The 19,344-nt window shown below is 26.4% G+C and overlaps 4 protein-coding genes across 8 annotated transcripts; 1 reads left to right on the top strand and 3 right to left on the bottom strand.

Annotated features, from left to right (window-relative positions):
* Positions 1-1,485: 1,485 nt before the first annotated feature.
* LOC114125526 (chromatin assembly factor 1 subunit B) lies at positions 1,486-3,561 on the top strand. Its single transcript, XM_027989209.2, has 6 exons — positions 1,486-1,861; positions 1,935-2,064; positions 2,123-2,344; positions 2,412-2,508; positions 2,572-3,066; positions 3,164-3,561. Exons 1-6 carry the CDS (start codon positions 1,736-1,738, stop codon positions 3,471-3,473), a joined length of 1,380 nt encoding a protein of 459 aa, XP_027845010.1. The 5' UTR covers positions 1,486-1,735; the 3' UTR covers positions 3,474-3,561.
* LOC114125527 (serum response factor-binding protein 1-like) lies at positions 3,471-5,412 on the bottom strand. Of its 2 annotated transcripts, none has more exons than XM_027989211.2 (3): positions 5,216-5,412; positions 4,864-5,025; positions 3,471-4,794 (listed from the first exon to the last, which is right to left on the bottom strand). In XM_027989211.2, exons 1-3 carry the CDS (start codon positions 5,249-5,251, stop codon positions 3,562-3,564), a joined length of 1,431 nt encoding a protein of 476 aa, XP_027845012.1. In that variant the 5' UTR covers positions 5,252-5,412; the 3' UTR covers positions 3,471-3,561. The 2 variants fall into 2 exon arrangements, with proteins under 2 accessions (XP_027845012.1, XP_050057474.1); XM_050201517.1 differs by lacking the exon at positions 5,216-5,412 and adding an exon at positions 5,087-5,158.
* A 2,316-nt stretch (positions 5,413-7,728) lies between these two features.
* On the bottom strand, positions 7,729-13,994 carry LOC114125521 (beta-galactosidase-like). 3 transcript variants are annotated; one of them, XM_027989204.2, is made up of 13 exons: positions 13,323-13,968; positions 13,017-13,140; positions 12,606-12,760; positions 11,759-11,909; positions 11,595-11,658; positions 10,850-10,944; positions 10,566-10,755; positions 10,068-10,417; positions 9,733-10,008; positions 9,537-9,674; positions 8,931-9,146; positions 8,624-8,835; positions 7,729-8,184 (listed from the first exon to the last, which is right to left on the bottom strand). In XM_027989204.2, the coding sequence occupies exons 2-12, from the start codon at positions 13,086-13,088 to the stop codon at positions 8,632-8,634; spliced, it is 1,911 nt and encodes a 636-aa protein (XP_027845005.2). In that variant the 5' UTR covers positions 13,089-13,140; positions 13,323-13,968; the 3' UTR covers positions 7,729-8,184; positions 8,624-8,631. The 3 variants fall into 3 exon arrangements, 2 of the variants coding, with proteins under 2 accessions (XP_027845005.2, XP_027845004.2); XM_027989203.2 differs by having other exon boundaries at positions 13,301-13,968; XR_003592523.2 differs by lacking the exons at positions 7,729-8,184; positions 8,624-8,835 and adding an exon at positions 9,212-9,383 and having other exon boundaries at positions 8,999-9,146; positions 13,301-13,994.
* A 1,704-nt stretch (positions 13,995-15,698) lies between these two features.
* Positions 15,699-19,165, bottom strand: LOC114125522 (tRNA-dihydrouridine(20) synthase [NAD(P)+]-like). 2 transcript variants are annotated; one of them, XM_027989205.2, is made up of 6 exons: positions 18,729-19,165; positions 18,533-18,671; positions 18,136-18,468; positions 16,609-16,896; positions 15,936-16,262; positions 15,699-15,869 (listed from the first exon to the last, which is right to left on the bottom strand). In XM_027989205.2, exons 1-6 carry the CDS (start codon positions 18,904-18,906, stop codon positions 15,764-15,766), a joined length of 1,371 nt encoding a protein of 456 aa, XP_027845006.1. In that variant the 5' UTR covers positions 18,907-19,165; the 3' UTR covers positions 15,699-15,763. The 2 variants fall into 2 exon arrangements, with proteins under 2 accessions (XP_027845006.1, XP_027845007.1); XM_027989206.2 differs by having other exon boundaries at positions 18,736-18,883.
* Between the last annotated feature and the right edge of the window lie 179 nt (positions 19,166-19,344).

The raw sequence follows: 19,344 nt of genomic DNA on the forward strand, positions 1-19,344 counted from the left end.
CTCCTAATACTATTTTGAGTAATTTTCTATAGTTGGTTTTCTATTTATTTAATACATTTTGTTATTTACTTATAGATTATTACAACAATGGGATTTATATAGATAAAGTGGCTTAAATAATAGATAATACACAAAAACCACAATGTTAAAGTTATAGTAGGCTGTGGTTTACATATTGGATGGTAGAAAATGTATAATACAGTTTGATTTTCTATAATTATTCGAGAATTATTATTATGTACATTTTTAATCATTTATTTGATCCAACCCAGTGTTTCATAACCTGGGGGTTGCAATCACCTTAACTAGGGATCACATAGGCTAAAATTATAAAACGATAATTTACAAAAAAAAACATTTTTATTTAAACATTTTTATTAGATAAAAAAAATATTTATACCTGTTACAAGTTAAAATTATGTACTAAACGTGGTATTTATAAATGGTATGTTTTCTTTAGTTAATTGGTTAATGATATGATATTTTTATTGTTTAAATTTGTACTTAATATATACAGGGGGGTTGTGAAGTGATTTACCATATTCTACACATATTTTGAAGGTCTCGGCACTAAAAAGGTCGAGAAACACTGTTCTAACCTATTATGACTTCCATTATAGTTGTGATAATGTTGTTAATAACTAATAAGACGTATCTATTAACATAGTAACAATGTTGCATAATATAAAAAGCTTAAATAAAGGTTTATTTCACCAGGTAAAATTGAATTGAAAAATTGACTGTTTGTAAATCCCTTAAAAATAACCTATTAATAAATAAAATAATTAAATAACTGATAAAAAAATGTATTTCTTTAATGGATATGGATTGTTAACTTATTTTCTTCTGTTATGAGAATATGCAGTAGTTATTTTAATTCATAAGTCTGCCAAGCCTTAACACTTATCTACATTATTCAGACTAATCAGCTTACAACCTACACTCGAAAAACTTAAAAAAACTTCTGCTTAATATAATTTGACCAATAAATAAAAATGTGTATCATCCCAAAATCCTAATACCTAATTCGCTTTAACTACCCATCAAATTGACCATATAACAGATTCTATTATATTGGTTAGATTATAAAAATTAACGGTTTTTTTAAATTTAAATTCTTTTCTTTTTTTGTCTTTTTTGAACTGCTGATATTTTTTTGACTTCTAAAGCTTTAATCAGATCTAATTTGCTTTCTGAAATCATTCTCAAAGTTGAAAATCGAAACATTTTTTGACTACTTTACGTATATACATACCAAAATTCAAAAGAACACTCATTATCGTTAAATCAATATACTTGTAGCCCTCTCCCAGATTTTTAAATTACTAGTATGAAAAATAGCTTCCCGCTCAAAATTCAAAATGACGTGTAAAATTCATCAAAAACAGCTGGGATACAGTATTATCACTAATATATAAAAATATGTTTTATTGTGTTGATAAAATATTGCCGCCAAAATATCAAGGTCATTTCAACCATTTGTGGATTAATGACATAGATCTATGATTAGTGAATAGTGATCGGTATTCTGTTCTATAATCTCTTAATTTTAATTTTATACTCAATATGCTATTATGCTCTGCACCTCTTCATTTATACTAAATAATAAATATTAAATAGTCAACTTTCAGTTAATATAGATCTAATTATTTCGTATACGTTTGTGATTAAAAAATCATTTGGTTATATGAATTAAATCATTTTCACTAATTTTAGTCCACATCAACTACCCATCATGAAATTGGTGATCCCAGAGATTTCTTGGCACAATCGTGACCCAGTGCTTAGTGCTCATTTTCAACCCGTTGCTGAAGATGGATTTTATCGACTGGCTACTGGTGGATCAGATTCTCACGTTTTCGTAATTAATAATATTTTTTGTAATTACAGGTTCATTTGTACTGATAACTATTTGTTTATGTATAATATTTCAGATATGGAGAATCAAAGTAGATGGTTCAAATGTGACTGTTGAATTTGCTGCTGATCTGACCAAGCATCAAAAGGCAGTAAATACTGTACGTTTTTCACCCAATGGACAATGGTTAGCTACTGGTGATGATGGTAAATTAATTGTTTTTTTTTTTTTTTGATAACATTTATTAAGTATATGTTTTTCCAGAATCTGTTATTGTCTTATGGAAATTCAAATTAGAAAATGGTCCTGATCAAAGACCTGATCTGTTGGAAGACGATGAATCCAAAAACCTTGAAAAGTGGACTTGTCATAGCGTATTGAGAGGGCATTTAGAAGATGTTTATGATTTATCTTGGTCTCCAGATTCTAAAAAACTTATATCTGGTGGTGTTGATAATAAAGCAATTATTTGGGATGTTGACAATGGTAATTACATTTAGTTTTAAAAATTAGTTGGACTTAAATTAATATTTTTATATTTTTGAATTAATAGGACGCTATAAAGCAATACTTGATGACCATAAAGGTTTTGTACAAGGAGTGGCTTGGGATCCCTTGAATGTGTATGCTGCCACACTAAGTAGTGACAGGTAAATAGAATATAACAATTTAACAATGTTTTATATTAATTTGTTATCTATTATAATTTATAGAACTCTAAGAGTGTTTACTGTAAAAAATTGTAAATTATTCAACAAATGTGATAAGTGTGTTCCTTTGGGGAAAAAACGTGATGGCGAAGAAATAAAAATTAGACTTTTCCATGATGATACACTTAAGTCTTTTTTCCGGCGCATTTCATTTTCTCCTGATGGTCAAATTTTAGTAACTTCATCTGGTATTATGGAGACAATTGACGAGGAAAACAAAAATAAATGCACCACTAATGTCAGCTATGTATTTGCCAGAAAATCATTTACTAAGCCTGTACTATATGTACCATCTCTTGACCAATATTCAGTTGCTGTACAGTTTTCACCAATTTTATATGAACTTAAAGAAGAAACAAAATCAGTATTTGATTTACCATACCGGATGATATATGCCATAGCAACGAATACAAGTATTTTATTGATGGATACCCAACATGCCGCTCCATTTGCTTACATTGGCGATATTCATTATACTCGTTTGACAGACCTATCGTGGTAAGAACATAAGTTTTAAAAGCACCTAAGTGTTGAAAACATTAATTTTAATAATTTTATAATTTATATTATACATATACAATTTTATGTGTACCAGGTCTTCTGATGGACAGTTACTTATAGTGTCTTCATCGGATGGATTTTGTTCAATTATAAGCTTTTCAAAAGAAGAATTAGGAGTAATATACAAGGATAACACACAAATTAAGCCTGAACCAATGGAAATAGTTGAGTCTATCGTTCAAGAAGATACTGAAGTTAAAGAACTTCCGGTTATCATTACTCCATTGCAAACAGAACAAAAAGAAGAAAAACAAGTTGCTGATCGTTCTGAAGCCCCTACAAAGAAAAGAGTGCAATTGGTCACACTTTCTAGTCCTAAAAACAATAAATATAGAAACAAGTAACAGTGTGGTTATTTATTTTGTATTTTGTATTTTGTATTTATTTTTTATTATTTATGTGAAATTAAACATTTTTTTTTTTTTACAAACATTAATCTTCATCATCAAATGTTATTTTTTTTCCTTCAAATTTGGCTAATGATTTTTGTTTACGTTTTGCTTCCCATGATGGATGTAATGCTGTATCAATGGATTCCTCAACTTGTTGCTGCCTTCTTTCCCTTCTGTTGCCTATATTATTTTGTTTGCCAATAACCACCCTTTTACCTTTACTAAAAATTTCTTTAATCGGTTGTTTATATTCTACTTTTGAACTTTCCTCATCATTTTTTTTAGTTACTGGTGGTGGTTTGTAAACAGACATGTAATCTTTATTGTCAGCAGTCATGAAAAATGAATCTACAGTTTCACAAACTGGTTTAATTTCATTTACTGTCGTTCTTTGTTTTTTAAAGTTAGTTTTACTTAAAACATTGCCTTCAGCTTTTCTTTTTGATACATTTTTATTAATATTTACATCAGTGTTGTCAAGTATTTCACTAGACAAATGTAAGTTTTTCTTTGGTAGTTGAGTGTTTAAATCACTTTTGACTTGTGAATTATGTAATTCTTTTTCTAATGTCTTTAAGCATTTTTTTTTATCTCTGACAATTTTTTTATTATTAGAAATTAAAACCTTGGAACTTTTAGATTTAGACACATTATTTAGAACAACATTTGTATTATTTTCATCAGGCAAGATTTTCTGCACTAGAGAATTTTCACTTACTGTAGCATTTTCTGACTCAGATTGAAAACCTTCCGATTCTGACTGAATATCTTCTGATATTGATGTAGCATTTTCAAGCTTGGATTGAACACTTTCCGATTCGGACTGAATATCTTCTGATACTGACATAGCATTCTCAAGCTCGGACTGAACACTTTCTGATTCGGACTGAGTATCTTCTGATACTGATGTAGTATTTTCAAGCTCAGACTGAATATCTTTAAGTTCTTTTATGTTTTTAATTGTTTTCTTATTCTTATCAAGAATTTTAGTTTTTATTTCTGTGTTAACATTGTTAAGCTGGACTGTTTTCTTTTTGTTGGGTTTTTTTTTGGCTTTATATTTAGCACCCAACTCATTTAATAAATCTGTTATATACAGTTTCCAATCTGGGTATTTATTTCTAAAATTTTGAATTTCATCTATTATAAATTTATGTCCAGCTAACCTCGCTAATGCCCTTGTCTCCAATGTTATGTCTATACTATTTAATATTGTAGCAGAAGGTACTTCATTTTGTAATGCATATTTTGTAACATCGTCATCATTTAATTTCTATGAACAAAATTATACATTGGTCATTTAGTTAAAAATGTAAGGTAATAATATTATAATAAGACGTACCTTTATCACCATCAATTCATTAATAAAACGTTCAGCTTTTTTTTTATTTTTTACAATTTGCTCTTCACTCCCTTTTTTTTCTTTTAACTTTTTTGCTTCCCGAGTTAATTTGTGGATTGTATGCACTTTAGATTTACGGACAATATGACGCATGGAAACAATCTAAAAATATTAAGAATTAATGTATGTTATATATATTTCGGGTCGGTCTATAGCAAAATACTAGAATTGGGTTCCTTTACACTAAACACATTAATATATGAAGTAAAATATATTTGAAGTGAATTACAAAATTGTTTGATTAAACTAAATATAAAATCTTAGTTAATAATTTAAAGTTGGTAAAAATTACCTGATTATTGAGAGAAATTTTCGATAAAGGCTCCATGGTAAATCTATTTGATATTATCAAATAATTATGTCAAAAATAATAAAATACTAAATACTAAAATAATAACCAAGTATTATTTTAAACAACTTAAAATAATATTAAATAATTATTAACACGTTTTCTGCTATCTGTTTACTAACCACTATGATATCTTAGTTCGTGATAAGTGCTAGAAATAATCAAGGTGGATATATAGGATATATATATATATATATTCTATATATCCACCTTGGAAATAATAATTAATGATTATCACAGATAATATCTATATCTATATCTATATATCTGTGATGATTATAGAATAGCTTCTATAATCAATAATAGTAATCAAATCACGACTTAAGCATAAACAGCGGTTCCCAAACTTTTTTTCGCGGTGGCCTTTTTAGAATATTCTATATTATCTGCGATGCCCTGCTGTGGATGCAATGAAAAATGCCCCCTAGTGCACAGTTTGAGAACCGCTAGTATAGAATAATTACTGTATGGGCTATAGCACGAACTAAGGTACTTGTCTAATGTCTATGAAGTTCACTTATTTTAAAATTATCTTATAGGTAGTAAAGGTAGTTAAACATTTATAAAAATGTTGTACAGTACTCAGTGGTATATGGACGTTTCCCCCCCGTGCCTTCCCCCCCCGGGAATTTTAGCGGTACTGGACATTTCTTCCCCGGACTGAGACGTTCCCCCCCGAATTGATGTTTATATTTTTTTACATAATAATAACTTTGAAAATAGGTACCTACTTTGGTTTTACCAGAAGTATACGATCATCTTAATGTATGATATTGATTATTTAAACACATTTTTTGACGATTTTAATGCGTTTTCTTAGTTTAAGGTACGAATAATAAATTATATAGTACGACAAATTATCGTCGATAACAATTTTATCATAGCTAGGCTTTTCCATTCAAATTACCACTATTATGTACCTATAATTGGTAATTATATATTATAATAATAATACTTAGGTTATTTATTACCCAATTTAATTGGCAATGATTGATAAACCTAATAAAAATTTTAAATTATAGATCAGGAGCTTTTCGTAGTAATTTAGGTAAAGACGATAGGTAAAAAAAATTATGCGAAAGTTTTTCAAATGATATTTTAAATTTTTTAATTTCCGTGAGCTATCTGACCAGAATAAAGTGATATTTTTCATTATTATTATTTGATTTTGTATTTTAATATTAACCTAACCTATTTACATTTATACAATTATATTTATATATTAATTCAATCATTTTTAGTTTTTACATTTATTTATTTGCATTGTATATTATTTTTGTCTACTTATTTTTTTTTGTTCGGGGGGGGGCGTCCATTATATCGGGGGGGAATGTCCTAGATTCGTACTCAGTAGTTAAGAGTTGAAAATTTATTATAAGATTTTCTATAAGCTTGGCTTTCAATAATTATAAAAAAAATTGAGCGTTGGCCAATTACAAAAAAAATTATCTTACGTTTAAAGTTTTACGAAATCCAAAATTCATGAGTAAAATAACGATTTCCTAACAAATAATTTTAGGTTTTTGTTAGGTATCGTTCGAAATTACTAGTCGTAGAAACATGAAACATACACCAGTTGTTTGAATCGGAATTTTCTGTACATGATTTAATTTTGGGCTATTCAAGCTATTAAAACATAAACCACTTTTTATACCATCTAGTTAAAAATATATCCTTTGCTGATAAATCATCTCCGTTCAGATTCGTGTTTTTCGTATACAGTGATACCTATCATTGTATTTAAATTTAACATACTAATTATTATGACCTATATCCGAGGTCTACTAAATACTGTACAGCAGAACGTTACCCACTTGACCACCTTTTTTTAACATTAGATGCTGTAGAAATAAAAGGGATTCTTCATGCACATATTTTATTTTTTAGCACTATCGCCACTTTTGCTTGGCTTAAAAATTGAACAATAGTCACGAATAAATCGCCATTTTGTTTTCATTACTTTAACTAAAATTAATATAAAAATTAATACCTAATAATAAAGTTTTAAACTTTGTTGAATTTGTCAATTGTTACTTTATTGATATGTTATTGATGAAATGTAGTACAAAAAAATTCGAAACTATTTTTTTAATTACAACAATAACAATTAACGAGGAACGTGTATTCAATTTATTAATTTTTTTTTGATAATTTTATCATCTATAATTTAAAATAAAACAAATCAAAATCAAAATATTCTTATGCATATAAATAGCTTAAATAGTCAAAATATTTTGAAAATAGTATTATGTATCTAGGGTACTCAGAAAAAAAAGCCCCATACCATATTATGATTTATGCAATTAATTATAATCATAATATCCATAACCATTTTTTTTTTTTTTTTTTTATTGTAAAAATGTAAATAAGATAAGATGAATACATATTATTAAAATAAATATAAATATAAAATAATTATATCACAGTTAAAAATACATTATTAATTGTAGTTCAGTGGCGTAGTTATGGGGGTGGGGGATATGGGGATAGATCCCCCCCAGAGCCTTTTTTTTTAATGTTTAAATCATTGACTTATTAAGCCCCTCACTTTATGTTTAACCAATAAATTGTATATCCCCCCCCAGAACAAAATCATAACTACACCACTGTTGTAGTTAGTAGTTTGTTTATATTTTAAAAAATTTTCAAAGGTAAAAAATTTAGTAGCATTGCTTTCTAATGTGGCTAACAACCATAAGAAAATCTAATATACTTATATCATTATTTTTAATTTGCATGCATAAATTTTTTAAACGGTTTTCGATTAATTTATTTGTACGAAGTCCTGTACTACCATAATCTCCTACATTACTTAACGCCAATTTTGCTTGGTCTGCAGCAACTTCCATTTTCATTTTTGATTTTGAAAATTTTGTAGATACTTAGATACTCACATAGTTGCCAGATAGTGTCTACAATAAAATATAATACCTTCATCATTTATAAGATAAAGTCAAATGACAATAAATTACCTACTTTTATTGCTATACCTATGCTTTAATCTTTTATATTCCGAATGTATATTTATACCTATATAGTGTAAAATATTATATTATAATATAGATAGGTATATTGTTTAAAAATTTAAAATTATAAAATGTACACTATTATAAAAAAGTGATATGTAGTTCGTAGGTACGGGGCTTTTTTTTCCTAGATTCGTATCTAGACTAGTTATTGTTGTGAACTGAGAGCAATTATTAATTATCAATGGACGGTCTTACAGGGTAAAACACAAGTTTATGTTAAAATCACGATAATGGTTATACAATAGAACAGTAAAATACAATAAATCAAGCATTTAATATTTTAATAATTTTTATTAAAAAAATATATGTATATAAAACGTACACATTAATTTATGCCATTATGGGACCATCAAGAATGGGTTTGTCAACAAATTGTACAGATATATCTTGAGGTGCACCTTCAAGTTCAAACATCACAAGTGTATTGACATAAGGTGATGGTTTTAGAAACGGAGCTGGAACATAAAGTGTAACTTGAGGTCCACCGAGTGGCCAATACCGACCAAGGTTTACATTATTTAAAAACGCTACACCCTATAAATATGGAATATTGTTTAGAAATAAAGTTTATAAATTGTAAACATATGGTTAAAAAATTGACTCAACAGAATTAATGATTTTAATCATACCTTAGTCCAGCCTGAAGTGTCTAAGTAAGTATCTAAACATTTTGTATAGTTTTTTGGTAATGTAAATTGTGTTTTATAAAATGCTGGCAATTGGATAGTTTCGATGTTTTCAACTGTTTTGATTGAAGAAATCCATGATGTTTCGTTCAAAGGATATGCAGTCATTTTCCATGGACTTAATGTTTTGTTTCCGAGAAACACTTGGTCAAAAATTCCCTACAAAATTATTATTGTTTTACATACAATATTTTAGTTAAATAATTAATAATATTAGTTAATACTTTAATACAGGGCCAGTGCAAGCAAATTTTTATACGTAGGCAAAGATCAAAATTGCCGCCTCTTGTTTTATAATTTTTTCTTATATGCCGCCTTTATATATAAATATAAATTTTGCCACTGTAGGCTTGGGCCTACGTTGCCTATACTTATAACCGGCCCTGCTTTAATAATCTAAATAAGTATAATACAATCTGATTTATTAATTGTAAACACTACACGTTTTGTAGCTAAAAATACTGTGTCTCCAGTTTTATACAATTTATCAAATATTAACTTTTATAATAAGCATAGGTTAGGTAAGTAAGTTTCAAGATAAATTATTACCTTTCTGTCTTCAATAAAGTCACCATAATTAATCCTTCCCTGATTTTCAATTAAAATACTTAGGTTCTGAACAGAACGGTTAATGTTCAAACTTATAGTAGTATTACCTTTTAATCGATTCATGGTACCCACTTGTACCTGAAAACATATATTTAACATTTGTGTTTCTGTAATATTAACTGCAATGTGACTTTACTTTGTCTAGGTAAATGATTGCTCGATCTCTAACGGTGTTCACAGTTAAGTTTACTGGATTTTCAACATTTTTCTGATCATCTGTTAATGTAGTTTCATACATTACAAAACCAGTATTAATATCTAAGTCCTCAAATGGTAATGGAACATTACTAATCACTGGTTTAAAACGTTGTGCAACCTTTTCAAATATGCTAACCAAAGGTTTTAAATAGAATTTACCATAAGCACCTTTAGGTGTGGGAGTTGGTGATACTTCATTTGTCACAGCATATTTCTTAAAAGGAATAAATTAATTTACTATATAATGGATAGTTAACTTTTATAAAAACTCACGGCTTCTTCAAGTGTTTGTTTAATTTGGAAATACTTTTCAGTAGGATCTCCAGCTTCATCCAATGGAGCATTATAATCGTATGAAGTCAACTGTGGTAAATATCCAATACTTTCTTTAGTGTCATTTGTATTTGCTCCTGATGTGAATCCAAAATTTGTACCCCCGTGAAACATATAGAAACTAAACGATGCATTCATTGCCAACATTACTTTCATTTGTTTCACAATGTCAATAGAATGTACTATAGATTCTGATTCTTGCCAATGAGTTAACCAACCAGGATAGAATTCTGAGTTGACAAATGGACCTCCTTTTTGAACCTTTCTCATGAAGTCAAAACATTGGGAAGCTAGAACAAAAATATTCAAGTTAGACATAATGAAAATCTGATATACAATTTATTTTGATACTATGTAAGTCAGATTTTCTCTTGGAGTTTTGATAACATTTTTCATAACAACACTAAATTATTTACTTAGACTTTATGTAAATCTAACCATTTGATGAAACTCCAAAATCTACAGTAGCGTATACTTCTGGAATAACACCACAATCAAAGTATGATTGACCACATCCATCAATTGTAAAAAGAACAGCCTTATTTTCTACATAACTTCTAAATAAATCTCGTATCCATAGTTTATACTCAGAATCGCAGGCATAATAACTTCCATATTCGTTTTCTACCTAATGAAATATATTATAAATTAAATTATTACCAAATTTCTCAAAATTGTACAATGTACATAGAACACCTCTACAATAATTGTTTTTTTTTTACCTGGACCAAAATTATATTTCCTCCATTCCCATATAAATGAGGTTGAATTATTGGCATAAGCACACTAAACCATTTTGAAACATACTTTTTATAGCCTGAAATTTAAACAACTTATTTATTTATTATTAACCTATGACAAAATATAACAAAAATAATTTGGTGTTGGTAAATAGAAATAAGTTAATATTGATCAAAATATAAATGCTTGTTGTATTATTTCTGATCATAAATTAATTACAAATAATAAAAATCCATTATTATAGTCAATCAAGAAATAGGCTATATTTTTTTGTTACTTAAAAAGTGGTGATTTTGATTTATTTATTTTTACCTGTAAACCATCAAATTATTCCTTTTTATTTTTTAAGCTGTATCTATTGGTAAAGTAAATAATGAGTAATTATACATATTTGATGAATGTTCTAAGAATTTGCATAGGTTTTTTAAGAATTTTATATAACTACCCATTTTTTTCGTACTATCAAAATTATTTTATTACTGTTACTAGAATAGAACATATAAACAAAAAATAAAATATTTTTAAAAATAGTAATCATCATAAAAATCTCTCATTATATGAATATAGAACAAATATACAATAATTGACTAAAAAATAAGCTTATATCATTAAATAGAATATATTATATATGAATCAGAAATACCAGATTGTTCTAACATTTCTTAAATCATAGTAATATGATTCTTTAAAAATATTATTAAATATTATAATATGTTTTCTTCATACTTGAATTGTTAGTCCTCAAGCTTTTTTTGGGTGTCACGTTTAATAACCAATAGGGAAATCCACCCTAAAAATAAGATAAATCAATTTGCCTATACATATATTTTATCTTAAACATAAAATGTTATATGAAAATAATATCTTTTAAATTATAGATAGGTACTTACAAAATCTCTTTCAGCACATATATATGGTCCTGGTCTCAAAATTAGATACATATTTTCATTTTTAATTAATTCAATAAAATACTCCAAATCAGCAATCCCTTCAAAATTATACACCCCAGGAAATGGTTCATGTAAACTCCATTCTACATAACTGCATAATAACAATATTAAAAGTAAAATTTGAAATACTTATTTGCAATTATAACACAAATAGAATATTAGTGTCATTTATATGTGAAAATAATGTTTTATAAGTATGTATAAGTGTATTTTATTTAATTACATTTTATGGTCATATAAATAAATTTTGTTTATTTATGAATTGAAAAAATGTAAAGATAAAAAATAGAATTTGAGGAACAGATAGAAATAATATATTAATATAATTAACTTTTAGATTCTGGGTGAACAGTTTTAGTGGTTAAGTTGTTTTGATACCATTTTTTTTTTTTAATTAGATCTTGTCAACTATTAACTATAATTTAGAAATTATACATAGAGACAGAATTTATTCATTTTTATATAAATTAGAAAAAAGAAGATAAACATTAAACAATAAAGAAATGTATGACAATAATTTAAAAAATAAACCAATTTATATAAGTAATCTCATCGTAATTTAATAAATAATAATCCTAGAAGCACAATAGAGTAGTGATACCTAAAATTATTGATTTTATAATCTTTATAATAAAATCAATGCTATAAGGAATGAATCAAAAATAAATATTTAGTTTCCATTATAGTTTATTATAAACTGACATTGTCAAGTTTTATTGATATACTTATCAAACACATAGTAATAATAATAAATATTAAATAGTACAAACATGAGATAGGTACTTACGTTGTTATAGTGTTCAATCCAGCAGCCTTCATTTTTTGAATTCTATCTTTCCAATAAAGTTGAGGAACTCGAAAATAATGTAATGAACCAGAAACATATCGGAATACTTCGCCATCTTTTAGAAATTCATTTTTCTCATAATCAATAGTAAAAGTCTAAAAAATAATAATCACTAGATAAATTTAAATAACAAATATTAATGCCTTGTATTATAGGTACTATTTATACTTTTATATTAGTAAAAATAGTAAAAATATTTACAGCTTGAGTTGTTCTTTGTAAAAATCATAAATTAAATTTTACCTTTTTTTGACAAAGTTTCTATAATTCATTCAAATCAAAGATATTTGATAGGTCCATACAAAATTGGAATATTTACTAATAGGTATTTTATATAGTCTTAAAACTTACTGGTTTTGAAATTTCCAAAAAAACAGGATTGATTATTAGTGAGCAAATAAAACACACAAATATCCAGTTCATATTTTACCGTTTAAAAATTTGTTCTATTATTTGACATTTGATAAGAAAGTTTCTGCATAAATTATAAAACACAAATATTAGTTATAATAATTTATAATATAATTATACACATAATTAGTTAGGTATGGTTAAATATGTTTCTAATACAATAAATTATTAAGAATATTATATTTCTCTTTAAACAATATGAATTATTATAGTATAGTTATTACTTATTATTCAATAGTTTAATACATTGATGGATATATGGATGTTGGACACTTGGACTGTTTTTATCTTTTTTCGACGTCGGTACTAGACTAAAAATCACGTACTACTACTACTACTACGTCCGTGCTAAAAATATACCTACTTAATAGTAAATAGTAGTTAATTGTTATCGATTTTTTTGAGTCGTTATTTGATATGCAAAACGTTATTATTTATTAATTGAACATTTAAAACTGTTAAATATATTGTATAGGTTACATATTTTAATGATATCTATTATTTACTGTGAGTAAAAATAATAAAAAATATTGATAAAATTATAAAACGTCAATTAAGTTTATAAAATGGTAATCTGTGAACAGTCTTTTTTATTTCATATTCATACAACTCAGATCAGTAGTAAATACAAAAGTAGGCACTAGGCGTGTTTTAAATATTTATTATTATTTATTAGCAATTCGGACTTTGGAAGTAGGTAGGTAGGGCGAGTAGATATGCATTGTTGGGTACAGCATAATATTACAAGCAGTAGCCGGTCTTATTTAATATGCCTATAATAATAGTATAATATAAGACGAGTTTACATGAGTAGCGAGTATATAGGTATATATCAGTAGACCATATAGAGGTGGTATCCCCACTTGTGAGTTATTGTGTCCTAACCCCCAAGATAAATTTTAACGAATTATAATAGGTAGATAAAAACATTGTAAACGTATAATGTTAGGTATATTATTAAATCTTATCCACCTTTTAATATGCGCTTATTGCTTTGAATAAAAAGTGTAGATTTTTATTTTTAAGTCAAAATTAGTTTATAATTTTAAACGTTATTCTTATTTATGTTTAAAATGTATGAATCTTGGCACAGAGTAAAAAAGTATTAAATTTTTTTATTACTTTTTATCCATGACAAAGAAAGATTATTTGTTATTATTTTATTATTTGTCATGTATTTATTTTTTACCTACACAGCTGTCGGCTACTACACTATAATTCTTTATACTGTGGTTTTGATTTTAGAGTTCAGGGTACCTACATAGAGTCATTAATCATGCATCCATATACACAAATACATAATGTAAATACTTTAATTTTTAATATATATATTATATTATTATTGTTTAGTGGAGGTAGGTAATTCAAAAATTTACCTATTGATAAATTGAATTACTTAATAAAGATTATAATCAAACACTTACCTTCATGATTTACTTCAAAATAAATAAACTGTACATTGTATTTACACGTACTGTTACTGTTACTTATTAAAATTTGTGAGTGATGTGTTAAGTTAGATACACTATATTTTGTGTCTATTTTACATAGGCAGGTATATATGTATATACATTATTTTTTTAACACAATTTCTCAATAAATGTTCTCTTAAAATTTAAAATCTATCATAAATATAAACTAAACAGAAAGATTGTAAAATTGAATAATATAATAAAAAAAAATCTATTTTGGGTATGACAGCACATAATATGCTATTGGATAGTAGATTTATTTAAAATATTATATTAAATAAATTTTATTATAATTCATCATGATTACAATCATTTATAGGTAAAATGTGTCTATTGCTCATTTGTACATATTTACCAGCTATATTTCTGTATAACTGTAACTATAATTAGTATAAATATATAGGTAATTACTAATTACAAATGAAATGGATACATATTGAAACCTGAAAGCTACCTTTAACTTCAACTTTAATTTACCTTTAAAACTGTAATGTATATTTTTCGCTAAATTTTTACACATGGTAAATAAAAAATGTACTCTAATCGTCAAAGCGTACATAAAAATACAACAGTAAATTTGAACATGCTAAAAGTCAAGTAAAAATTAAGTAGATTCAAAAACAACATGTATCCAACGCAATTACAACAAAAGAAAATGATTAAGTCAAAACTCAAATACTGTAGTAGTAAAATAATCTGTTACAGTTATACAAATTCATGACAAGTATGATAAGATGTAAATAAAACAACTATTTTTTTTATTGAAGAATTGGTAATATTTTATTTTCTACTTTTACCAAACACCAAGCTTAAATATGTCTTTAAAAATGCATTTTAAATGTTTATTGTAGAAATATGCAGTATTTGAAAAATAATATAACCACTATTACCTAATCATAAATATTTTTGAAGAATGTTTAATATCTGAATTAGAATGTATTTGTAATTTTTTTTATAATTAACTCTCAAATGTGTTTTTTTAGCATTTTCAAATATATTAGTGATGTTTAATGGTTTTTCTTTGGCCAGAATCTATGTTTTCAGTTTAAAACCTTAGATACTTAGGTAATTTTTATTAAGTTAAAAAAATACTCAAATGTGTTGTTCAATCTTAATGCAGTAGAATACATGTAAAAATGAAATACATGAATAATATTGTAAATTAAACTTTATTTAGTTAATAAAATAAAATTTAAGTCAATAACAACATCTAACCTAACCAAGAATTCCATTAATTTTCATGTAATCAATATCATAAACTTTTAAGTAATGTAAACAAACAATTGCAGAACCCTGTTCTGCCCACCTTTTATTTTTTTCCCTGAAAAGTATAAATATATCAGAAATAAATATTATATTTTTTTTTTATTCACAAATTAATAATTACCAAAAAGATGATGAATATTTTTGATTATCAAATGTCACCGTGCTTTTGAAAAGTTTTTCAAATTGTTCTGTATGATATTTTGGTAATGGCTTATTGTGTTTTTTTGCCCAATTCAATAATTTTGTTTTTGGCAAGTCTTCAGGTCTGGGGTACAATGAACGTATATACATACACTTTAAACTATTAACATAATTTGATTCTTCTTCATCAGTAGAATTCTGCTTAATTCGTTTTTGATCATTACACGCTACATCTCTTTCTTCAAAACGAAGATAGTTCATTTTCTTTTGTTTTTGACGACAGTAATCACCTAATTCCCAAAGGTCACTAAAAAATTAAAATGATGAAATATTGGGTAAATTAAATGTCTAAATTAATTATAATTTTTTAGGATCAGTTCACATTAGTACAGTATTGGGCGGTAGTTAAGTTAAAACAAAGCAAAATCTAAAAACTAAAGATTAAGGTGGTTACACAAAAAACAAGTGAAATAGGTAATAAGTTGGAGTCGTGTATAATTATGGAATATAGGTAAACTATAAATCTAAATTACGTTATAACATACACTTAAAATAGCAATAAATTTGGACATCGAATAGTCTATTCTATAATCAATAACAAAACTGACTACAGACTGCAAACTGTACTAATAGGAACCTGCCTTTAAACAAACCAAATTTGTTGTAAGGATGTAGACTCCAAAAAAAGTCTTCCCTGCTCTGTTTCTTGAATATTTTGTAGCATATTTTGAATACAGTATTTTGAATTTGGAGCAACATTATCATAATCAACAGCGTGGTGTAGGTAATCTCTTATTACGGTAAATAATTCTAATTTTCCATCCTTTTTAAATATAGAACAATTTTTTTCAGCTGTACGTGCTATCATAACACTTGAACAACCAGTTACGTTTTTGAACTTAATTATATCCTCAAATACTTTAATTTCTTTTGACCCACCACTACAAAAAAATAAAATACATCAAAAATATTATTTTTTAAAGTTATAAATGTATAATACATATAATACATTGGTACCTCATGCTTTCAACTAATAGGAGTGCTTACAATCTCTTTTACTCATTATATATTCTTATCTACTCATTTATCCATCATATTAAAATAACTATTAATACAACTAAACAATACATTATTTGAACATTTATGATTAGAGCAAGTACTTATTTTTTCTTTGCTAGTTGATCTACTGTGTACAGTGCCATATTTCCCAGTAAACACTATAAGCTAGTGCTTAGAGCGGCAAATAGTTTTTAATATGACATTTTTATTATGTCACTAGAACTAAAAGAAATGCAACTAATTATAAAATGTTTTTAGACCAACAGGATTGTAGAAATATTTATATTTTATAATTTCCAATTTCAAAATTGTAGAGTTTATCGCCCTATTATATAGCATTGCTGCATTATTTATAAATTTTTCATTACCATGTTGTATATATATGACTTGACAACAGACAAGTAGATATAAAAATATTTCAGATAATTTTACAGAATCCTAAAAAAAGTTTGCGGCACCTTGGTTGGGAATCTCTGCTTTAATAGTTTAATAACATTTTTTAGACTAGAAAAATATTTATATTAAAAGACGGCAATTTGTTTATTGCCTAAAGCAGCACAATGGTTAAATCCGACACTGACTGTATATACTTATATGCTGTATTTACTTTGTAAGCAACAAATGTAATATAATTTACTACATTTGACTAACATTATTAGTACGTACATGGTACATTTATTTATCTAGACATTTTAGGGTAAATAGAGCTTTTTTTTTTATTTTAAGTTCATACTTTAATTTATAATGAATTTTACTGTTTTAATATTTAATTCATTTTTAGATTATTTTCTGGAAATAATATAATTGCTAAATATTTTCAATGAATTAATTCAAATAATACTTTAATTTATTAGTGAGACCAAATTTCTACGATTAATAAATAATGTAGACTAAATCATATAGAAATACTGCAATAGACTTTATCTAATTTAGGTAATTTGATGCAAGTATAAGTGGCCATTATAGAGTGTGTGCTATACTTCTAATAGATTCTATAATAATTCAATATTTTAATTCTATTTTTGAGAATTTTGAATGTATTTAAGTCCTTGTTCTACTAATGATTCAATCTGTACATTACTAGACACTAGTATCTTATATATTTGTTTATCATTACTAACTTAGCAATAACTGGGATATTTAATGCTTCAGATATAGCTTTAATGAAATGGTTTCTATTTGGATGTATTGGTCTCTCTTTAATGGTACGGCCATGTATACCGATTGCAGCCACTCCAGTAGCAGCTAATTTTTTACACAACGAAATTGTATCATCAATATCTTCTAACACGCGAATCTTGCATGTCACTGGTATTTTAACAGCTGAAACTACTGCAGAAAGAATCGCACAAGCCTTGTCAGGATTAAATAAAAGAGCAGCTCCCATTCCTCCTTTGAGTGAGAAGTCTTTTGGGCAACCCATGTTTATGTCAATTCCTGCTACATCTTGTTCTCTAATGGTAATAATAAAAAAAAATAATACAATTTAGTACATATGGTTATGAAAATTATACTCACACTACTTGTGCAGCCTTAGCTGCTCGTTCAGGATCACTAGTGCCAATTTGAAGAACAACATATGGCTTTTCGCGTGAGCAAGTACGGAATACTACAGTAGCATCACTTTTGTCAATATAATCAATACTTTGTAATGTTTCTAAAATAATTATATAGGTTGTCTATCATGTAATTAAAAATTGTAATTTTAAATTACCATTTACTTTTCGATAACATCTAATTAGCCTATGATCAATTAATTCTTCGGTGTATACAATATCTGCTCCGTAATCCAATGCCAATAAACGCATTGGTAGTGTGTTTATTCTGACCATGGGTGCTAAAATAATTTTGTTGTCGTAACATAGTTGCTTTATGTTTTCCATACAGACCATAAATAAACTACACTCAGTAAAAAAACGGTATTTTGTAATCAAAATAATAATTTCTCTTGATCAACTAAAAAACTTAAATTTAAAATAAGATTAAATTTAGTTGAATTTGTATTTAACCACGAAAAACTATCCAATTATTTGTATATTAAATTTATTTTACAAACTATTACTTTTTTGTAGTAACTTACTAATTTATCGTAAAAAAAATTAAAATAACTTTACATTTCCAATATTCAATTTAATTTATTGTAAAACGTTTAAAAGTGTTGTGATTGTGTTATCATAACATTTATAATCGTATCAGATATTATTTTTGGTAAATACCACGGTTAATTTACATACCGCACCAGTCGCTTACGAATTTCCATCATAGATATAAAGGCATAAGCCATAAAGTTTTAAACGTTACAGATCGTATACTGTATGTCTGTATTTATT

Source organism: Aphis gossypii, chromosome 2, assembly GCF_020184175.1.
Source record: "Aphis gossypii isolate Hap1 chromosome 2, ASM2018417v2, whole genome shotgun sequence".
Classification (NCBI taxonomy): domain Eukaryota; kingdom Metazoa; phylum Arthropoda; class Insecta; order Hemiptera; family Aphididae; genus Aphis; species Aphis gossypii.